At 36.2% G+C, this 20,838-nt stretch overlaps 2 protein-coding genes and 3 non-coding genes across 22 annotated transcripts; 2 read left to right on the forward strand and 3 right to left on the reverse strand.

Annotated features, from left to right (window-relative positions):
• Window positions 1-513: 513 nt before the first annotated feature.
• lea-1 (Plant Late Embryo Abundant (LEA) related) lies at window positions 514-16,759 on the forward strand (the record flags this gene model as incomplete). Of its 17 annotated transcripts, NM_001269231.3 has the most annotated exons (12): window positions 514-552; window positions 1,856-2,062; window positions 9,136-9,249; window positions 9,294-10,076; window positions 10,125-10,691; window positions 10,787-11,125; window positions 11,268-11,639; window positions 12,150-13,490; window positions 13,545-13,610; window positions 14,126-14,302; window positions 15,052-15,132; window positions 16,204-16,311. In NM_001269231.3, the coding sequence occupies 12 exons, from the start codon at window positions 514-516 to the stop codon at window positions 16,309-16,311; spliced, it is 4,194 nt and encodes a 1,397-aa protein (NP_001256160.1). The 17 variants fall into 17 exon arrangements, with proteins under 17 accessions (NP_001256160.1, NP_001360514.1, NP_001360513.1 ...); NM_001373086.2 differs by lacking the exon at window positions 11,268-11,639 and having other exon boundaries at window positions 16,204-16,759; NM_001373085.2 differs by lacking the exon at window positions 14,126-14,302 and having other exon boundaries at window positions 16,204-16,749.
• Window positions 7,765-7,819, reverse strand: K08H10.14. The gene has a single exon (NR_069245.1). It is a non-coding gene; the product is annotated as an Unclassified non-coding RNA K08H10.14 (non-coding RNA).
• Window positions 8,588-8,884, forward strand: K08H10.15. The gene has a single exon (NR_069246.1). It is a non-coding gene; the product is annotated as an Unclassified non-coding RNA K08H10.15 (non-coding RNA).
• Window positions 8,684-8,866, reverse strand: K08H10.16. Its single transcript, NR_069247.1, has one exon. It is a non-coding gene; the product is annotated as an Unclassified non-coding RNA K08H10.16 (non-coding RNA).
• acl-2 lies at window positions 16,741-19,683 on the reverse strand (the record flags this gene model as incomplete). 2 transcript variants are annotated; one of them, NM_001269246.5, is made up of 5 exons in its annotated part: window positions 16,741-17,090; window positions 17,471-17,773; window positions 18,041-18,148; window positions 19,144-19,266; window positions 19,500-19,683. In NM_001269246.5, the coding sequence occupies 5 exons, from the start codon at window positions 19,671-19,673 to the stop codon at window positions 16,950-16,952; spliced, it is 849 nt and encodes a 282-aa protein (NP_001256175.1). The 2 variants fall into 2 exon arrangements, with proteins under 2 accessions (NP_001256175.1, NP_001256176.1); NM_001269247.3 differs by lacking the exons at window positions 18,041-18,148; window positions 19,144-19,266; window positions 19,500-19,683 and having other exon boundaries at window positions 16,950-17,090; window positions 17,471-17,731.
• Window positions 19,684-20,838: the final 1,155 nt, after the last annotated feature.

Raw genomic sequence — 20,838 nt, forward strand, 5'->3', positions numbered from 1 at the left:
AGTTAGCAGAGCTTTAGCGCATAAAATCGGACGTCCCCAGTGTAATTTAAAAAAAGGACGTATGACTAATGACCCAGAAACGAAAGCTCGTTTGCTTAGTTTTTAAAAGAATGTATATTCAAAATTGTTCAGTTTCTTTGTCTTTTATTCATAGGAACTCTCGAAGTGTTAATGGTGGAGTAGCGCCAGTGGGGAAATTGTTTTAAAACATGCCGATGGTACCACAATGACCAAATATCATAGTAAAAAAAATTAGAAAATTTTTTAAAATTTTTTTGTGGTTCCATAGGCATGTTTTAAAGCAATTTCCCCACTCCACCTTTAACAGAATGAACGCACAAGTTGATTACAGAACTATTTTTGAACAATTTCTCAAATTTATTTTAGTTGAACATCTTCTTTTCGCATGAACCGTATTTAATAAATAATCTTATTCACTGAAAATTATTAACAATTGTTCCAGGAAATCACAAATCCTTCATATTTCTTTACAAAAACCAACACAGTTCAAATATGTCAAGATCACCATCTCCACCAACCATCACCTTACAGGTAACACAACTTTTATCTAGATAGTTGACAGATGATAATATCCCAATTGAAAATTACCAAATTAGAGTGTGTAATATTAAAATTGTGTATATGAATACAATCCAGTTAGTAGATCCCGTGCTGAAAAACAACAAAGTATCGGTAGAATAATTTTATGAGCAAAAAAGGTTTCAAACTTTCTCAGGTCTGATAAAACTTGTCTAATTTCCCAAAAAAAAATTATCGGAGAAACTGATAACGTTGATAGGCTTCTTGAAAACGTTTCCAATAACTCCAGTTTTTCCCACTAGGAAAAAGAAACATGATGAGCGTAAGGATTTAGAGTGCTTTCGGTTTTGAACTCTCCAGCTGTGTGTGATGTGCTTATGGGAGGGTGGTAAAGAAAGTTCGGGCTCTCAAGTGATGGAATGTCAACACAGATGGGAAAAACAGAGTGAAGATGAAGAAGGAATGTTGCGAAAGAAACAATGTTACCATGATTCCACAATGGGACTGTAGAAGAGCTTGCGTACTTTTTTTTTAATTTGATGCTCCTATGTAGTTATATATTAGTTGAAACACCTGGTGGTGCTCATCTCTGATGATTTGCTTGAAATTCTCTGAAAACGGGAAAACAGTAACCAATTAACATAATTAAACTACTAAGTCTTTAAAACCTTCAGCTTCAATGTTACAAAACCATTAGTACATGATAATCTTCCTAATAAGACAAAAAAGATCCAGTTCATCTTCTTATTTTTGAAAATTTCAATTGTTTTCATGCCAAAATTTGTATCATTTGACCCTTCCCACCCATTTCGTAATTTTAGTCAACTACTCTGTCACTACCAATTAGCCGTTTCCCCTCACAATTGATACTGATAACAGATATCAGTACACTGATATCAGCCATTCGGAAACTTTGTCCAAACGGCACGCATTCTCTGAATTCTGTTCTGTTTACTTTCAAATTTCTGCGAAAAATGTTGTCACTTTCTTTTTTGTGTCCCTTGTTCTCAATTTGAACATCAAAAGACAATACCGCTATGTTTTCTTTTGCAGAAAAATTGAAAATATAATTGAAGGTTATTTTTAGCATTGTAAAAGTCTAATCAGACTTTTTTAATTTTGAATATAAAAACAATATTATTTTTCCCAAAAAGCTACCGTTCCCAGTTTTTTCGAAAAATGAGTAAATGAAAACAAATCGAATGTTTTAATCTACAATTTGAAACAACTTATGAAACACCTGAACTATATTCAATTTATTTGAATTCACATTCCACCTGTCTTGTTGATCCAATACATTTTTCTTCATTTGCAGCAAGACGAGATGTCCGAATCTGCTGACCACCTTCTCGATGAATTGAGCAAGAAGCTCGTTGACGAGGTTATCCCAGTTGCACAAGGACAAGTTGGAAACCAGCATTTCGATGAGCCAAAAAGTCAAAAAACGCCACCGTCTTCTTTGAATGACTCGTACGCTGAAGAACTACTCGAAGCGAAACTCATCAACACTGATGAGTCCAGCGTAAGTCCTTTTTTGTTCTATTTTACTCCAACATTTCCAAACGGACAATTTCCTGGTCACCCTCCATTTATTTTCTCTCCATTTCTTCGCTTTCTTTTGCTTTTAAATTCAAACTGACATCCAATCGGTGGTTTATATTTTATTTTTGCATCCTTGTGTTCCACATCTGTTTTCTGCATCCTCTTCTTGTTGATGCTCTGACCCCTTGCAAAAGCTAATTAGACAAGTGAAATGCGCGTCGAATCAGCTGGGATTTGAAATGAAAGCTTTAAAATTGGTAGAATAGATATACGGCATTAATTGTTACAGGATATGCCTAGACAATTATATCGACCAAAGTTATTTCTTAAGTTATAAAGCAACTTTAGACTATCCCAAAATATATTTCCATCGGGAATTTCAATTTTTTGATCACATTTTTGAAAATTTAGTTTGACACCGAGAGCAAGAATTGATGCTTAACACAAATCCCTCTTTCATTTCGAAGTTCTTAATAAATCTAAATTGCAAAATAGATTTTATCAGCAAATGAGTTTTTTAAATAATAAACAACAAGTGCAAACTTTTCTGCCCATGTCAATCAACAACAAAAAGCTCCTCATGATTCATCAACGCTCAATCAATGTTCATTTCTATTTCAAATCTCTTTCCCCTCTGCCCTTTGTCCATGAACCATCACAAGCCATCAAGTCTCTACTACCAGCAGCAATATTATGAAATCAACAGCTCTCTGTTCTCTCACTGTATCTCTCTCCGCTCCCGTTTTTTTTTGTGTCGAATGTACAACAGCCCAGGGGTGACTAACCCCTCGTCCCCATCAACATTGACCACAAAAACATAGGAACAGTTCCTTCCAACATGCACATTTCTTCCCGATTTTACTATTCGAATAATAATAATAACATTTGATAGTGAGTGAGTTGAAAGGAAAAGTTTAGTTTTCTATTGTGGATATATTTCTGAAGCTATAAATTACAATTCATGAGCAATGCTAGATATTTGTGAGCACCCCTCAATCACTTCATTCACCGAACTGACTGGTTTAATTTTCTAAGTATAACTCCTATTCCATGAGGGTCAGCTTATTCAGTTTTTTTGAGAATTGGCACAGGGCATGAGACAGACATAGGTTGCCTCGAATTCGGAGTTGAAGAAAAAACATTCAGAATGATTGCGTGGCTTCGCATTTTAGAGAAAATTTAAACCGAGAGGTAGCCAAATTTTAATAATCCCATTTTAATAGTATTTTTCATAATATTTTTTAAAAGATGACATTTTTATTCCTACCGAGTTTTTCCGTTTATCTTCTGTGGTATTTCGAAATTTTAGTCTAATAGGAATATTTCAATGCAAAATCCCCATCCTGGCTACTACACCTGTAAATGACAATCAAGCAAGCTTTTCAGCCTACTTTTTAGTTCGAGATACTGAAGTAGTGGTCTTTAAAAAAACACAATTTCAGCAAATAAATTTACTACTTGATAGCTTTTTTTTTGAAAATTGAGATTTTTGAACCCATCATCTCTTTCTTTTTTACTGAGATCTCCCCCCGCATAACCTCATGTCGGCTCAACAGAAGTCGATCAGTTCAAATTACGTATCATCGCCATCACATGGATGTTTTTTTCAAAACCTACTACTGGAATTTTGAAATGTTTTTTGTTTAATTTGAAGATAAAAAGGGCACGGATCATTCTGTAACATCTCTAACGTTTACTCTCCGTTTGAGATGTTATTTAATCTCGGTTTCATGCTTCTTTCTGCGTCGCTTGTATTTCAAAATGTTTGCTGTTGGACGAGGTTAGAACAAAAAAAGAAAAAAGAGTTGTTGTTGTTGCGTGTTCCTTCCCTCCTGGTGCCCTCTTCGTCGTTTTAGTGTCACCCCAACTGATCTGAGGGGAGAAACAGAAATTGAGTAGAAAGTGAGGGATAGAGGAGGACCGCCCGCCTTTACACCCCACACACATACATTCGAACTCGTCAACTTTTTTGCTGCTGTTTCCGTTTTGAATGAGACATTCAACTCACACCAGAAATCTGTGTTTGTTTCCATGTTTCAGTTTGGGTTTTCGAACTATTCCGGTTTTTTTCCTCGGCATTTTAAGCTGATCGATTTGCAACTATAGGGATTATGCAAAATGTCTGATGATTCTAGAGAACATGTTTTCATGAATATGGTTCAGTTAATATTGATCAGATAGTGTTTGCAAATAAATGGAATATGACTAAATTGATTGAGTAACGACTGGTACAGCTGGAGATTTAGAAGTAAAGACTACTGATCAGAAATATTCAGAAAACGTTTTTTAACATCACAACGATCTGAATCAAATCATGAATCATATTTACATTTCTCATGTGAAATGTTTTTCGTTGAGCCATAAATCTATCTTTCTGTTGGCACCGTTCCAGCTCCATTCATGTTTTAAGTGTTAAGCCTAGCGAAGCATTGTTGTCGGTTAACTGCTTTTTTTTTGTTTTTTAGTAGTTTGTAGAACCTGAAGCTGTCAGTTAGGAATAGGAAAATGCACTTGTCTGCAAAAATGTCAGGAACAAATTTAATAAAAAACTGTAAATGTGTTAGGATAGTTTCTCTCATTTGAGAATTTAATTTAACACATTAAAAAAACTGTATTGGAACAAATTACAACCATATGTTGTTTATTCGAACGTGATTTTTCAGTAATTCAGAAAGCTTCATAAACTTAAATTTTCATGTTAAATGGCCAGTTTTGTTTGATTTGGTATTTGAAGCAAACAAAGTAAATAGGTATCTTGATATCGTTGTGAGACCTAGTTACTATTTGAGAAACAATTTGTACCTCCAAAGTCACTTTTCAAAAAAAAACCCCCCAATAGTAGTACACTGACTTGTTGCGAGACCAGATTTACCTTTTGGAAATTTTAGAAAATTTATTAGAAACTTTGCAAGAGCACACGGCAGAATAGTAGCATTTATTTCGTTGAACGTGCATAATTTTAATTTTAATTTTATTACGATTATTACGAACTTTATAACAACTTACCTTACCTTCTAAAACCCCCAAACGTATTAGTTAGTGTTACATTCTTATATATAAGGTTTCACCTTCTGTCTGAGGAATAAAAATTATACTGTCATCGGTCCGTAAACAAGCCATCTTGGCACTGTGCCAGACCAATCACTCAAGGTCAAACCCACTCCTGGCGCTCTTTTCCATGCATTGCGTATACATCGTTCAGAATTTATAATAGAGAAGAAAAATGTTTCGAGAATTTTCTACCCTCATTTTGCTATTGTATTATTGTTCGTTATTATTCCAAATTTCAGTATTTCTCATATTCTCATTAAATTCTAACGTTTAAAATGTTCTTTGTTTGTATTCAACTTTCATTCAAATCTATTATTCAGCTACTACTATTTTTGTTTCTATATGCTATATCTGTGATTATCTGAATTTTTATTTCTCAGTTTTTTACTTCTATTTAACTTCTATTTTAACATCTATTTCAAAAAAATCGTAATTTTCATATTCGTATTGTATGCAAAATATTTTTCAATTATTCATTTAGAGTGCAATATGGAAAGGTTTATAATAGAGGAAACAACACTAATATGGAAAATACGGTAACTCCTATATGAACCATTTCCAATTTTGCTTACCTCTCTTAAATTTCTATTAATTATTTTTATTTTTTTTTGCAGTATTTTAATCTTCGATTTTCTGTTCTACAATCTCTTCACTCCTTCTTCTTTTATATTTCACGCTTCATCATCTTCCACTCCACACTTTAACCTCTTCGCATCACAAATTGAGCTCTTATTTCCTTTTTTGCTTCCGTTCGTGTTCTTTTTCCAAATATTTCTATTTGCGGGGTTTGCCGGAAGGAAATGACCTCGATTGTTCTCATTTTGACACGCATTTTCCCTACAAAAAAGTACATTGGAAACACTTTCAATTAACATTGTTTTTCTTTAAAACTGAATTTCATTTCCTTTCGCTCTTCCTTTTTATCCTATTTATTTTAAAATGCTACACCTTTGCTTACTTATGTTTTTCTATTATTTCTATCAGGCCTTGCTGATATTTTTTTCAATTCTATTATTATTTTTCATCTATTCCTATTCTTTTATTTGCTATTCACATGTAGGTTTCTATATTATGAATTTCCTCACGATAATTTTGGTATTTTCCTAGTTTCAATTCAAAACAATTATCATATTATTTATATATCATATCCTATCACACCATGTTCACGTTTTGAAAAAATTATCTTCTCTTATTAAAAATCACTGAAGCTTGTTAGTAAGAAAACTCAAGAGTGTCAATGATAGTAAATTTCTAAAGAATGAGAAGTCGAACTTCTAAAAAACTTGATTTTTGGCAAATTTATTCTTGAATTCCTTCTAAAATAATAAGACCTGCCCACTTTCGACCCAATCAGCGTCAATCAGTTCTCATGTTGGAGGAAATTCAAACTAAAAGATTTTCCCAAAATTGAAAAATCGTGTTCATAAAAGTTGAATTTCGATTATTTTTCTTTTTCTTTGTCACATTTCTGAATTAAGGGTATTCTAATACAAAAGTTCGATAAATGCTAATCTACCTTTTTTTTATAATAGATGAAATTAACTCTACTAAACTTTTAGAAACATTAAAACTGGATTTCTTTTCAAGGAAAAATCGGTTGAGAGCATTTGGAATTTTTAGTTTTAAAAATTTTCGGAGTTCATTTAAATTTCAAAGAATTTGTTAATTTTCAATGAGTTAATTTTTTATCAGTTCTTATGGAACAAAGAAATATTTCGAATGATTGCTAGAATTCAATGAAAAAACTGTCAAACGCAAATTTGATTTCTTGCATCTCTTGCATTTTTAGTTTTCTACCATCCTATTGTTTCATATGCTTAATTTTCTCAAAAATTCTTTTTTGGATTTTTCTGTTCAAAATTTCGAAATTGCTACAAATTTTAAATTTGAAACTCGCGGTAATTCAAGTCCGCAAACACTCTTCTCCTCGTGTACAGTTTTTGGACAAGTTGTTTATTGTTTACTTGTTTTTGTTTACTTAATGTTGTTTACATTTAAAAAGAGTAAACAACTTATTCACACTTTCTTTTTTATTTCATTCACTTTATCTGAATATTCTGCTCTTTTCTTCGTTTTTATTCATTTTCTCCTAATTTTTGGACTCTTCTCAAGCTTTCGCGTAATGTTTCACTCCTATTCTCTATTTTTCCCGGTTCTTAACTTTCCTGGCTAGTTATTGAGCAGAATTATTATCTACATAAATTTCTTATATTCTAAATTTTTTTATATTAAGCTCGAAACACTCACTTTTGGTTTTATTCCGATATTCGATTATTGATCGCTCTCCTTATGCAGCATCTTCTTCAGCTTCAGAATAGCAATTAGCATAGTAGTTTTTCGAGAAAATTCTAGAAAAGTCTTGCAGCAATTGCATTGGGAATAGGCGACAGCACTTCTTTCCATTCTCAATAAATAAGCCTTGAGAGCTTTGTTACCCAACAAACATTGTGCTCCCTTACTTGTTTTTTTCTATTTTCTAGTGAATCGTATTCTTAGCTCGTATCATCGACCAAAAAAAAAAAAAAAAGCATCAAGAACCAAAAAACAGTCATGCTAGCCAACGAGTGGACAAAATTATTGGGGAAATCCTCGTGAAGCATCAGAAATGGGCGGGGCGTCTGTTATACTATGTTGTTGTTGTTTCGGTTTTTGAGGTCCCAAAAATGGGGCGTAACTGTAAACAAGTGGAACAAGTCGTTCTGGAAACGTCCAAAGCTCGCCAGATGGTAATGTCTCAAAGACCAATCATCAATTTTGTCTGTCCCCTGTATAAAAGGCGGTGCATTTTCATTAGGTTCAACCAAAAATTTCTCTGAAAATTGAACAATTTCCCCCCGCAATTCTCATAATGCTTTCGAATCCAAATCTGAAAAGACTGGTCATGAACCAGTGGCGCCCCGCTCAAATTTTGTTACTTGAGCAACCAGGACCATCCAGGCGATTCGTTGAGGTTGGCGTTTTGATTTAAATTTAGAAGTAGTTTGAAAAATTTGAACCGAAATATTTTCAGTACTAAGTTTACTCATTTTCGAAAACTGTTCTCTTGATGTAAACGTTCCAAATTTACTTTTTTCAGCTCGCTGGTTGGTCCGAAAATTGAATTGTCGACCCTTTGAGATTAGGTAGAAATTTTGAAAGAAAAATGAATAGAAATCTAGAGCAGCAAAGTGGCCAGCATCAAAGTAGTTGCCAAATTTTGAATTGAATAGTTAACTTGTAGGAGTTTATAAGTAGTTATTTACAAATCACATCATTTGGTATCTTCTCGTTTCTAAATTCAAGAATCAGTTCATAGTGCACTAGACCATCAAGTTTTAATAATAACACAATGACGTTTGCACGTCATTCTATTTTGATTCACCGACTGTCTAGTTGCGAAAACAGATCGAATGCACTACGGTCGTGATAACATAGAGAGTGACAGTCTGAAATTCTATTAGCGCTAGTGAACATATGATCTCTTAGCGTTCTCTTATTCAAATAAACAAAGAGAAACAGAAAACAACATCAAAAAAGAGAGTTGAGAAGCTCAAAGACGACTAGCGCACCAATGATCATGTTTTTGTTGACACCGTCTCACTTAGATGTCTGCGTCTCTAAGTTGTCTCTTGTGGGAAACCCCCCTTCTCGCCTGTTGACAAGGGGCGGGCACGTGAAGGCCTTCAGATTGGGGGTAGAATTTTCCTGAATCCACATTTTTTATCATATGAGCTGTGATCGAGGTCGTCGGACAATGTGACTAGTATATAAAGGCTTTTGCTGTAGTAGATTCACTCATCTTCTTTTATTCATTTCTATTCTTATATTTTCAGAAAAGTTAATACGATCTCTCAAGTAAATATATTTATCTGTAGGATGTAGCTTCTCTTTAATTTCTAATAAACGAGCGAAACGTCTAGAAACTTTTCATTCAGGCCCACTTTCATTTTTCTTTTTTCCAACTTTCTATAAAATTTTGTATATCTTCTTCTGAACTCAATAATAATAATTTGTTTATTACAGAATACAACGCACAACAAAATGAGCTTTATGGATAAAGTTAAAGACACCGCCAACAGCGCCTACGAATCAGTTGAAAATACTGCCGTTGGAGCCAAGGACGGAGTCGTCGGAGCAGTGAGTTTCTGACTTTAATTTCTATATCCAACATTAATTTTCAGTTCAACACCGTCGGTGAAAAGATTGGTGGAGCCTACGACAGCACCAAGCAATATGCTTCCGACAAAGTCTCTGCTGCCGGAGACTATGCTTCTGAAGCCGGAAAGAAGGTCGGCGACGCTGAGGATTCTATGATCCAAGGTGCCTACGATGCCAAGGATTCGGCTAAGGAAAGCGCTTCAAACGCTGGAAACAAGATCTCCAATGCGTTCACATCGTTGAAGGATTCCATCACTGGAGACAACGCTCACAAAACCGGAGAGGCGCTCAATGATAATTACGAATCCGTCAAGGAATCTGCTTCTGAGGCTGCCGACAGACTCAAGGAGCCAGCACAAAATACCGCTGACAATGCCAAGGATCTTGCCAACCAAACAGGAGAGGAGATGTCTGATGCTTTCGAGTCTGTCAAGCAACTCACTTCTGACACTGCCGAAAATGCCAAGGAGAATGCCCATGACGCTGCTGACACAGCTAAATCGTACAAAGACAAAGCCGGAGAGAAGGCTTCGGGAATCCTAGACTCTTTCAAGGCCCATGCTAGTGATGCTAAGGACAGCGTCGAGAACAAGGCTTCAGACGCTTACAACAGTGCCAAGGATAAGGCTGGAGATGCTTGGGATTCCACCAAGGATGCTGCCGGAGATGCTAAGGATAAGACCAAGTCTTTCACTGAAAAGGTCGGAGACAAAATCTCGGGAGCTTATGATTCCGTCAAAGAAAAAGCTTCCGATGTAGCCGACTCTTTCAAGGCCCACTCGACTGACTCAAAGGACAACGTTGAGGTTAGAATATAAATATTCCGATCAAAATACTTATTTTTACGTTTTCAGAACAAGGCCGCCGACGCCTACAACACTGCCAAAGATAAGGCTTCCGATGCCTGGGATAAGACCAAGGACAAGGCTGGAGAGGCTAAGGACAAAATGGGAGACGCCTGGGACACCACCAAAGACAAAGCCGGTGATGCTTGGGATACCACCAAGGATAAGGCTGGCGATGGAAAAGGAAAGGCTGGAGATGCCTGGGACACCACCAAGGACAAGGCTTCTGATGCTTGGGATACCACCAAGGATAAGGCTGGAGAAGCTAAGGATAAGATGGGAGAAGCCTGGGATCATACCAAGGACAAGGCAGGAGAGGCTAAAGACAAAGCTTCCGATGCCGCAGATGATGCTCAGGGCAAGTCTAAATCGATGACGGAGAAAATCGGAGATTCCATCTCTGGAGCTTGGGAATCCACCAAGGACACTGCTGTCAGCGCCAAGGACAAAACTGCTGAGGCTGCTGGCAAAGTTGGAGATTCCATCTCTGGAGCATACGACACCGTCAAAGAAAAGGCTTCCGACATCGCAGATTCCTTCAAAGCCCACTCTACTGACTCCAAGGATAATGTAGAGGTGAGAATATATAACAATTTCAGCTAAAATTAGAAAAAAGATTTAACTTTTGAAATTGCTGATTGTAATAATATGTTTAACCAATATGTTTTCAGAACAAAGCAGCAGATGCCTACAACTCTGCCAAAGATAAGGCCTCTGATGCTTGGGACAAGACCAAGGACAAGGCTGGTGACGCCAAAGACAAAGCCGCCGATGCTTGGGATACCACCAAGGATAAGGCTGGTGATGCTTGGGACTCCACAAAGGACCACGCCGCTGATGCCAAGGATAAGGCTTCCGATGCCGCAGGAGACGCCAAGGACAAGTCCAAGTCTCTAACCGAAAAGGCTGGTGATGCTATTTCTGGAGCTTACGATTCTGTCAAAGAAAAGGCTTCCGACATCGCGGACTCCTTCAAGGCCCACTCAACCAACTCCAAGGATAACGTTGAGGTAGGAATTCCTTCATTTGGTAGTAGTTTTTGATCATAAAAATTTATAAATGTCGAGTGTTTGAGCAATAACAATCTGACTTTTCTGATTTTACGTTTTTCTCAACTTCTAAACCTGCTTAACACCTTGTTTCTCTTTCTAGAACAAAGCGTCTGACGCTTATAACTCTGCCAAGGATAAGGCTTCCGACGCCTGGGACAAAACCAAGGACAAGGCTGGCGAGGCCAAGGACAAGGCTGGAGATGCTTGGGACAACACCAAGGATAAGGCTGGCAACGCTTGGGACTCAACCAAGGACAAGGCTTCTGATGCTTGGGATACCACCAAGGACAAGGCCTCCGATGCCAAGGAATCTGCTGGAGACGCTGCTGACTCGGCGAAGGACAAGTCCAAATCTATCACTGAGACAATCGGTGATAAAATTTCTGGAGCCTATGACTCCGTTAAGGAAAAAGCTTCTGATGTAGCTGATTCGTTTAAGGCTCACTCTTCTGATGCCCAGGATACCGTAGAGGTTAGCCACCACAAGTACTTTAATGTTTTCTCTTCCTTCGAATAATTTATTGTTTAATAATAAAGGAATTGTACATAATTTGAATTGGTCGTGCTTGCTTGTCCTCGATTCCCATTGATCTGTCACAGTAGTCTTGTATTGTCTTGTCTTATTGTATATATAACAAGAAATAAAAGATGTCCAGATAAGAGGTTTCAGCAAACATGCAGTTATTTTCTTTCAGATGATTTTTAAATGTGCCTTTAATTAATTAAATTTAATACGAGCTTGTGAGCCTTGGGGAAAATTAATAATGGCATGTATCTTCAGTGTCCTGAAATAAAAATTATTGCTCAACAAATTCTTTAAAATATTGTTGGAATCACACTCACAAAATGTTTTCCCAAGAAAAATTACCAAAACACTCAGACGAAAGAAAATGTATTTGTATTTCCTCAAGACTCACATCTTGTACGAGTCTGAATAAAAAATAAAGCAATAATTTTCACTCAAACAATTATTTCGTTTCAGAGTTCCGCCTCCGATACACTCGAGTCCGCCAAGCATCACGCGTCTGATGCTGCTGATGCTGCCCAAGACGCTTTCGATTCTGTCAAAGAGAAAACTACTGACATGTGGGATTCTGCGAAACATCAAACTTCCGATGCTGGAGATTCTGCAGAAAAGCACTTTGATGATGCTGTCGACGCGGCCAAGGATGCTTATGATTCTGCTAAAGACAAGACTTCGGATACACTTGACTCTGTTAAGAAAGAAGGACAAGAAGCTTCCGACAGTACGAAATCCCTCACTAGTGACGCTGGAGATGCAATTTTGGGTGCCTATGATGCTGCCAAAGAAAAGGCTTCCGATGCATGGGAGTCAACTAAGGAAATGGTTTCTGAAGCATATGAACAAGCTGAGAAACACGCTGATGATGGCGCTGATTCTGCTAAGGACTACGTCGAAGATGCAAAAGACAAAGCTTCCGATGTCTGGGATTCTGCAAAGGATAAAACGTCTGATGTTTTCGACTCTTTAAAGGAACACGGTGAAGATGCTTCTGATAGTGCCAAGGACCTCGCAAATGACGCAGAAGACGCAATCAAAGATACTTATGATTCGGCCAAAGAAAAAGCTTCCGATGCTTTCGATTCTGCAAAGGAACATGGTGAAGATGCGCAAGAATCTGCCAAAGAATATTTCGAACAGGCTAAGGAAAAAGCTTCTGACGCACTCGACTCTGCTCAGAAACACGGAGATGACGCTAAGGAATCTGCTCAGGGATATTTCGAGCAAGCCAAGGATAAGTCATCGGAAATTTGGGATTCTGCCAAGAAGCACGGAGAGGAGGCATCCGACTCTGCTAAAGATTACTTTGAACAAGCGAAAGATAAGGCTTCGGATGCTGTGGAATCTGCAAAGAAGCAAGGGGAGGAAACTTCCGACGCTGCAAAAGAACACGCTGATCATGCCAAAGGAAAAATTGCCGATGCCTGGGATGCTACCAAAGACAAGGCTGATGACGTGAAAGACACAGCTGGAGAAACATTCGAGAACATCCATCATTCAGCTACCACGGCTGTGGACGAGGCTAGAGAAAACGCTGCTGCAGCAAAGGACAATGCTTCGGAAAGTGCAGAGTCTACTAAGTATTCCATCGTCGACACTGCCAAGGGTATTGCTCATAGTGCCGAGGAAAAGCTCGAGGGAGCTGCTTCTGTTGTTGGAGATGCTGTTCAATACGTCAATGATTCGGCCACTTCAGCTGTCAGCACCGTTGCTGACTCCGTATCGTCCGCTGTTCACACAGTCGGAGAGAAACTTCACGACGCTGAAGAAGCTGCATCAAATTATATGCACGGAGCACATGTGAGTTTTATTGATTTCAATTTTACAAGTATCATGCATTCATTTTTATTTCAGAAATCCGCATCGGAAGCTGCCCATGATACTAAGGAAGCAGTTACATCGAAGGCCGCTGAAGTCGAGGTACGTCTCAAGAATTGTTGCAACTCGTGCTGTTCAATTAGCTGAGCATCACAAGAAAATTTTGTAGCTTGCAAGTAGTGCTACGTTTTTTTTTCTAAGTGTGTTCATCCTCTATTTAAAATGTTTTCTAAAAATTTTAGTGTGGCCTCATTTTTTCTCCAAATTACTGTTTTTATTTACATGTTTCCCTGTCATTCAAGTGTGTTTTTTGTCCTTTGTATGGTTGTCCTTGTCTTACTAACCCTCTATCCTCTATTTTGCAGTGTATTACCTTTTTGTGACGTTTTTCTCCGATCTTTCTGCTTGTACTCCTTCGTCCCCCTAGCTTCTGATATTTTCTCATCGTCATCGTCTTCGTCTTGTCAACAGCTTCTTCAGCTACTTTCTCTCTGCGTCTACATCGTCTACTACGTTGCTTCACAACCATCACTTCACTTCTAATCTATCCATCTACTTCTACTACTTCTCTCTGTTTTGCTTCTACACCAACCTCTTATCCACTACCTTCTCATCAGAATGTCGTCAAAAGTTCATTGGGTCAACGCGCGGCTGCTTTGCACGAGAAAAAGAGGGAATTCTTCTATTCTACTCCTGAGAAGACGTCGACAGTGCCAGTTTTTGTTGAAGATCTAAACGAGCAAACACTGGATGATGTTCCTGATAAAGTGGAAGACATTGTCGCCGAGGTTGAGGTGGGTAAGGATCAGGAGGATCGGTTCGATATGGCTCGTTTTTCTTAGTTTTCCACTCATCAATACAAAAAACTTACAGTAGAGTTCACTTTTGCATCTTGGTATTTTAATATCTTGAGTTGGGTTCCGGCATGATAGATTTATTATTGGGTTGGATTTTTTCGATGTTGGCTCGTTTTTTCTTAAGAAACACAAAAAATCTTTACTGGTTTTTAATTTTTAGATGAAACCCATTTTATTTCATATTAGTAGGAAACGTTTTGTTTTTTCGACATTTTCTTGCACGTCTAGAGTGTGTTAACTGTTGTATTTTAACATTAAATTAAGATTTTTCGATAATTTCCTAACCATTTTAATATCTTCAATATTAATCAACTAAATAGTCTAGTTTGCTGCCATTCTGGCCTCCCAGCTAACATCCGAAGCGGTAAATGAAGTATGTGGAATTATGCCAACAACTACAGATGATTTCTACACATTTCCATCACCATCAACAGCAAAGGTTCAGGTTCCATCCCCAAATGTCTATTATCACACACCTGTTTCATGTTACGTAGAAAAGCCTAATCCACATGTCTTGTCCGCTAAATTTCACCACTAAAAAACTAATTTTTCGATTAGAAAAATAATTTGATCATGGAAAAATATGTAATCAATGTTGTCATTTAATACATCTAAAACAACTTTATTTCCAACATTTGTCCAATTTTATTGATAATCAGAAATTATTTATATTTTCTTTATTTCAGAAGTCGGCTGCTGATGCTGCGAAGAACACTGCCGATGAAGCCAAGAAGACAGCCGAACACGTCGAGCAGAAGGTCGATGAGGTATAGAATTGCCTGAAACTAATATTTCAGTGCATACACTGACCTATCAATTTCACAAATACACGCTCACAACGCACAGAAAAAAGAAAATTCGAATGCTTGTAAATATTACGGTTGTACATAACTGGTGACCAAAACCCCGTGTGAAATAAAATTTAAAAAATATGACGGGTTGAGGTCACATATTCTTAGATTTTAAATGTCTTCATTACTTCACAACGCTTTCCGCTGAACAGTTTTCGTGGACACGGAAGACGTCATCTTCGTGATCAAAAATGATGAATTTCGCCTTCTATATACATGTATAATGATACGTTTTTCGATAGTTCTTTCAATAATAGCTTTAATGCTCTTGCCTGATTTTGTAAATAAAATTCAAAAACTCGTGAAAAGTTATTATTATTAGCCGGATTTTCAGATACACATTTAGAATAAATAGTTAGAAAGACAAATGGAAATAAATTGAAAAGAAATACATAAATAAATCTTGAATACAGGCAATTTTAAAAATTTATTATTTAATAGGGTTTATTGTTTTAAATTGAATTTGGAACTTGAAATATCAGAACTGATAGTCTGTACCATAAAAATATCATCTACATACATGCGGGAATTGAGACGCAGAGTTTTCAACTAGTGTTAAAAAGACGCACGATTAATATCGTGCGACGTCACACTTTTCTGGGAAAAAAATCCCGCAATTGTTGTATATAAAATTAGTAAGAATCTAGGAGCAAATAATTTGAATTCTTATACTTACATTCACTCTAAAAACTCAGAATAGCCAAGATATGGGCGGGAACTATTTTCAGTGCAAAATTTTCCGCGAAATACTGCCACCTACAGTAACCCAAGCGTGACTTCAATGTTTATATGTTTATTCTTCCCGTTAAAATTATCTGATAATCGAAAATTTCCCTGAATGTGAAGAGAAAATAAAATAAAAAATGAAAAGACATTTCTGGAAAAATGTGCTTACAAAATAGGCCCCGCCCACAACTTGTAAGAAAGTATATAATATTTATAAATACGGAAATCTTAAATTTCGAATAAATTAAGTTAAATTTTCAGAACTTGAAAACTGGAACTCTTCCATCACCGAAAAGTGGAAATACGGACACTCTTCGCTCGACTCGTTCTGAAGGAACCCCTAACAAGAGAAGATGCACAATCCTTTAAAATAATTATTCTTCCCATATTCAAGTATTCTCCCAGTGTTTTCTCTTTTCATCCTGATTCATATAAATGTGCTTCTTTTTCATCCCCAAGATCTGGTATATAAAACAGTAATTTTATCGCTACCCTCTGCATCCCCTCTACTACTGCTTCGCTAAATTGTTGTTGAATTGTTTCAATCTTTTTGGATTGCCCCGCCAACTATATTTACTATCAGTTTCCTCTGTTAATTCTTTGTTGTAGAAAGAAACAATCTCCCTTCCCCATTCCCATCTGACAAATAATATTTACCACTACCAATATTGTGCCTTTTATAGGTTTCTTTTGCTTGCTTTGTTTTTAAAAATTCTACCAATTTTTGCTGAAATTCAGCCAATATCCCCCTAAATCGTTCAATTGTTTTATAATTCGTGTTCAATTGTAGTAAAATTTAAATAATGTATTTTTATTGACAACGAAAAAATGTTACAGGGTGCAATAATACGAAACTAGAAGAATTAGTATAACTAACTATTAGAACAACTAGATACACAAAAAATGAACAACCCGAAACGGAAAGGACACATGAGAATTTGATTTTGTAATGTATTTACAAATGAACAAATTGTGACGAGAATGCAAAAAAAATTAATTAAGTTTTTTTACTCAGATTTCTTCCCGTCTTTTGTTTCTCCACGCCGTGTCGCATTTCGTTGCTGAGCTTCTAGAGTAACTTCCTTATAGGCTGCCAACATAACGTCCCGACACATATCAGACAACTCGCTGACGTCATCAAGAGTGAGCTGAAAGTTTATTATTTTGTCTTAGTAATTAATCATTTATGTTCAATAGGATACTTTTGAAAAAAAAACCCGGGGGTTTACAATAATCATCAACTCTGAGAAACAAGTGAATTTTTCCAAAAAAAAACCAAAAAAAATGCGAAAGAAATTTTTTTTTTCAAAAACGAAAATGTTTTTATGCTTGAAACGCTTTTTCGGAAAACTTAAATATTTTGACAAAAATTGCACTCCTTTTGTAATTTCGAGTTTGATTTTTTGGAAAAGTATACAATTCAAATGTTTATGAATTTTTCAGTGTATTAAATTTTTTTGCTCGATTTTTGGTTTTTTGCTCATTTTTTACGAAAAAAAAAGCGAAAAATAATAAAAGTTTAACGTACCCCTTTTGTTGGAATCGCATCCAGAACTCGAATAACAACTTCTCCATCATTCTTGAAATATCGGCCTGGCTTTGAGTAGAAATCCCGATAGTCTGAGAATACAACTGGAATAATGGGAATCTGCGCACGAACTGCAATATTGAATGCTCCTTTCTTGAATGGAATGAACCCTCCTTCACGATTTCTTGTTCCTTCCGGAAATACCCAAAGTTTAAGATTTCTGTTCTTCATTTCAGATGCACAATAATCAACTGAAGCCATCGCACGTTCACGGTTATATCGATCGATGAAGATTGTGTTGGACTGAAAAATTAAAATATTTGAAAGTGTAACAAGTAATACCGTATTCCCCTTTCCTATAACAACTAGACAACGAGCACCGACTCAATTTCTCTATGGCCACCCATATAAAAAATGTAAATTCGTTCCCTTGCAGACAAACAATAGCTTTACGCCGGCGTGTTTGTATTTGTCAAACTCTTTCGAAAATATAACGGAACATTCAGATTTCTAGACACTAGACTATGTTTGCGTATGTAAAAAAGCAGTGGGGGACAGAAAGCAACTGACAAAGTAGGCTCCGAGATTGAAGAATGGAACATAGGCAAGAATTCGTTTCATCATTACAACACAATTCTTCGGCCAGATTGATGCCATCGATAGAATGTCGAGAGAACTCTGAAAATAATTTTATTATTAGGAAAATATATGTTTTTGAGCTCCGGAGAGCTCCCGAATTATTTTAAATTCTATTTATTTAGCGTTCCGAAAATTTACTTTCACTTTTTCATTTCTCAATTTCCTTTTCTGATCTTCCTAGCTTTTTTACAAATCACCACCAACTTGCGCCTTCTCGAATGCTTTTCTGAGTTCTCCCAATCATGTCTAATGAGCTGCTCATCTATACAGTTGGATGAGCACACACACACATACACGAGTCAACGGAGCCAATTGGGCAAGAGCAAAGCTCTAGGAGCTCACTCACACTCCTTTCGATTCCTGATTTCCCCCAGAGGGAGAGAGAGAGAGAAAAGAAGTCAGGACCTCTCTCTATTTCATTCCTGACTGCTACAACCGACTTCTCATGTTGCATATTGACGCCTTCTGCTTTTACGTGTATAACAGACTTGTTTTTTGGACTTTTTATTTTTGAAAAAAAAACAACAATAATTTTAATTCTTCAAAAATCAATTTTTCTCTCCTGAATATTCCGGTAGTAAGTGTCGATATAAATGCAAATTTCCATTCTCGTTTTTCTTTTTTCTAGAACACCCATCACTCACTCATCATGAAAATGGCCCCCATTTTTTCAAATTCTATTTTAGTCATACAAAAGTGCATTCTCTCCCACTTCATTTTTATTTTTCTTTGCCACGAAGCCTCAAGAAATGATTAAAATTCTATGCGGGGTGGAGTCAACAGACCACCATCTCAAATTAGTGATCGTTGAAAGAGAGACATTGAAACATGGCACTGCGGAGCACCAGAAGAAACAAAAAAAAAACGAAGAGAGAAGGCAATTTGGATGCGGAAAACTGCCATCATTTAGTACTTTTGTAGCTGGAGAAAAGGGCAGAAGAACTTATTTGAGTTTTTTTTTGTTTCGGTGCCAACGAAATATTGATGTTCGGCATTTTACTCAATTTTTTAGCTTTACTGAAAATTTGACCTACCTGATGATTACAAATAACTACAGCCGGACCTTCAACTTGTGTTTTTTCATATCCATAGACTGTTGTATGAACACCAGTCCATTTACACCAATAGAAAAACGAGTGAAACACGTAATCAGCACCCTGAAATAATTTTGTTTTATTCTAGATTCTATTCCAGATCTATTCTAGATCTTGGAAAAAAAACTGTACAAAATTGCATTTTATTCTCTAAATTTCATGTTCTCGTTTTATCTTTTTTTTCACTGATGTTCGGCAGAATGTGTTCCGACATGCATGAAGAACTAACACGTGTTTTCTTTTTTTTTTTTAGATAAAAGTTCATTTTAAATTCCAGTTTCTAAAAAAATACTAACCTTCCCATTTAGCCAAGAAGGGATCATTGTAACACAAACTTCCATTCCATGCAATAAAATTGTGAAGTAATAAAACGAAATCCGCATATAGTAGTGGCATACTGTCGATATGTTATATAAAATGAAGAGAATTGAGAGTAGAAAAAACACGACGATCGACCAGAAGTTCTCCATTTTCGAAGTTCTGAAAATTGAATAATTTCTGTGTAGAGAGCATTTAAATTAACTAAAAGAAAAATAACTGAACTCGTTAAAAATATTTTCGAACTGATAAAATTAAGCCACAAACGGGTACAAAAATGAAAATTTTATCATCAAGAAATATATTTTTACGAAAAAAGAAAGGTGTACATTGTTCCGTAGAAATTATCTTTTCTCTCTGCTATCTCTCAAGTCGAATGTTTTTTATGTAGGTTTTCAATTGTAAAGTTCGGCGCCCGGTCGCTCAAAATTTTGAAGCCTAATCACGAGACAAGGTGACCAACAACTAAATTAAAAAAAAACAACTAGCAGTCATTTACTGAAAATCAATGATAAATATCTATTGCCCAAACATGAAAATTTCTAATTAGAACATGGAATTTAGAAGATTATTTCAAAACAAAAAGTAAGTAAAAGCAAAAAACGCATTTGTCGTAGAATAAAATGCATTGTGTGCATTATAAAGACAAGGTGTTCGCACAATGCAGCCTGAAAAGAGAGGGAGTTCAAAAATTAGTTTTTTGCGCAGACTTTTTTAAAACCCAAAACGAGAGAGAAAACTTCTCAATCGGTACGAATTTTACAAAAAAAAACTAAAGGTCGGAAGTGATAAGAAAAAGGGCAATGCGAAAATCGGAGAGAGAGTGAGAATGAGACCATGTGTCATTTTTTATCGTTCGACGGGTACATCGAGCAAAATGAAAATGTGTGTGCAACTTGATGATTTGTCAAATTGATGGCGAGAATGTGAGTGGGAACATTATAAAAATATTCTAAAATCGAAGAAACATATATATGTAAATTAAACAATTTAATTAATAAATTGTCCGAGTGGAGTACACGGCCGTGTGGCCTAGAAACTTCTTGCGCGGTAATTTAAATTATAATTATCTGCGCAAGGATTTCTGGGAACATTGGAGGCACATAATTTTAAATTGATACATTTTTTGTGAATATTCCTAAACCTAAAAACTTCTAAAAACATTTAGCATGTTTTAAAAAATTCTAAACTTCTAAAAAAATAATTACACTTCGTCGTGAGCTTTCCCAAATTCAGAAATTATACCTAATTTCTTTTGAAAGTTGCGCATACACTTCCTTATTTTTTATTTTCAGTATAATACTGTTTTCTCAACTT

Source organism: Caenorhabditis elegans, chromosome V (genome assembly GCF_000002985.6).
Source record: "Caenorhabditis elegans chromosome V".
Taxonomy (NCBI): Eukaryota; Metazoa; Nematoda; class Chromadorea; order Rhabditida; family Rhabditidae; genus Caenorhabditis; species Caenorhabditis elegans.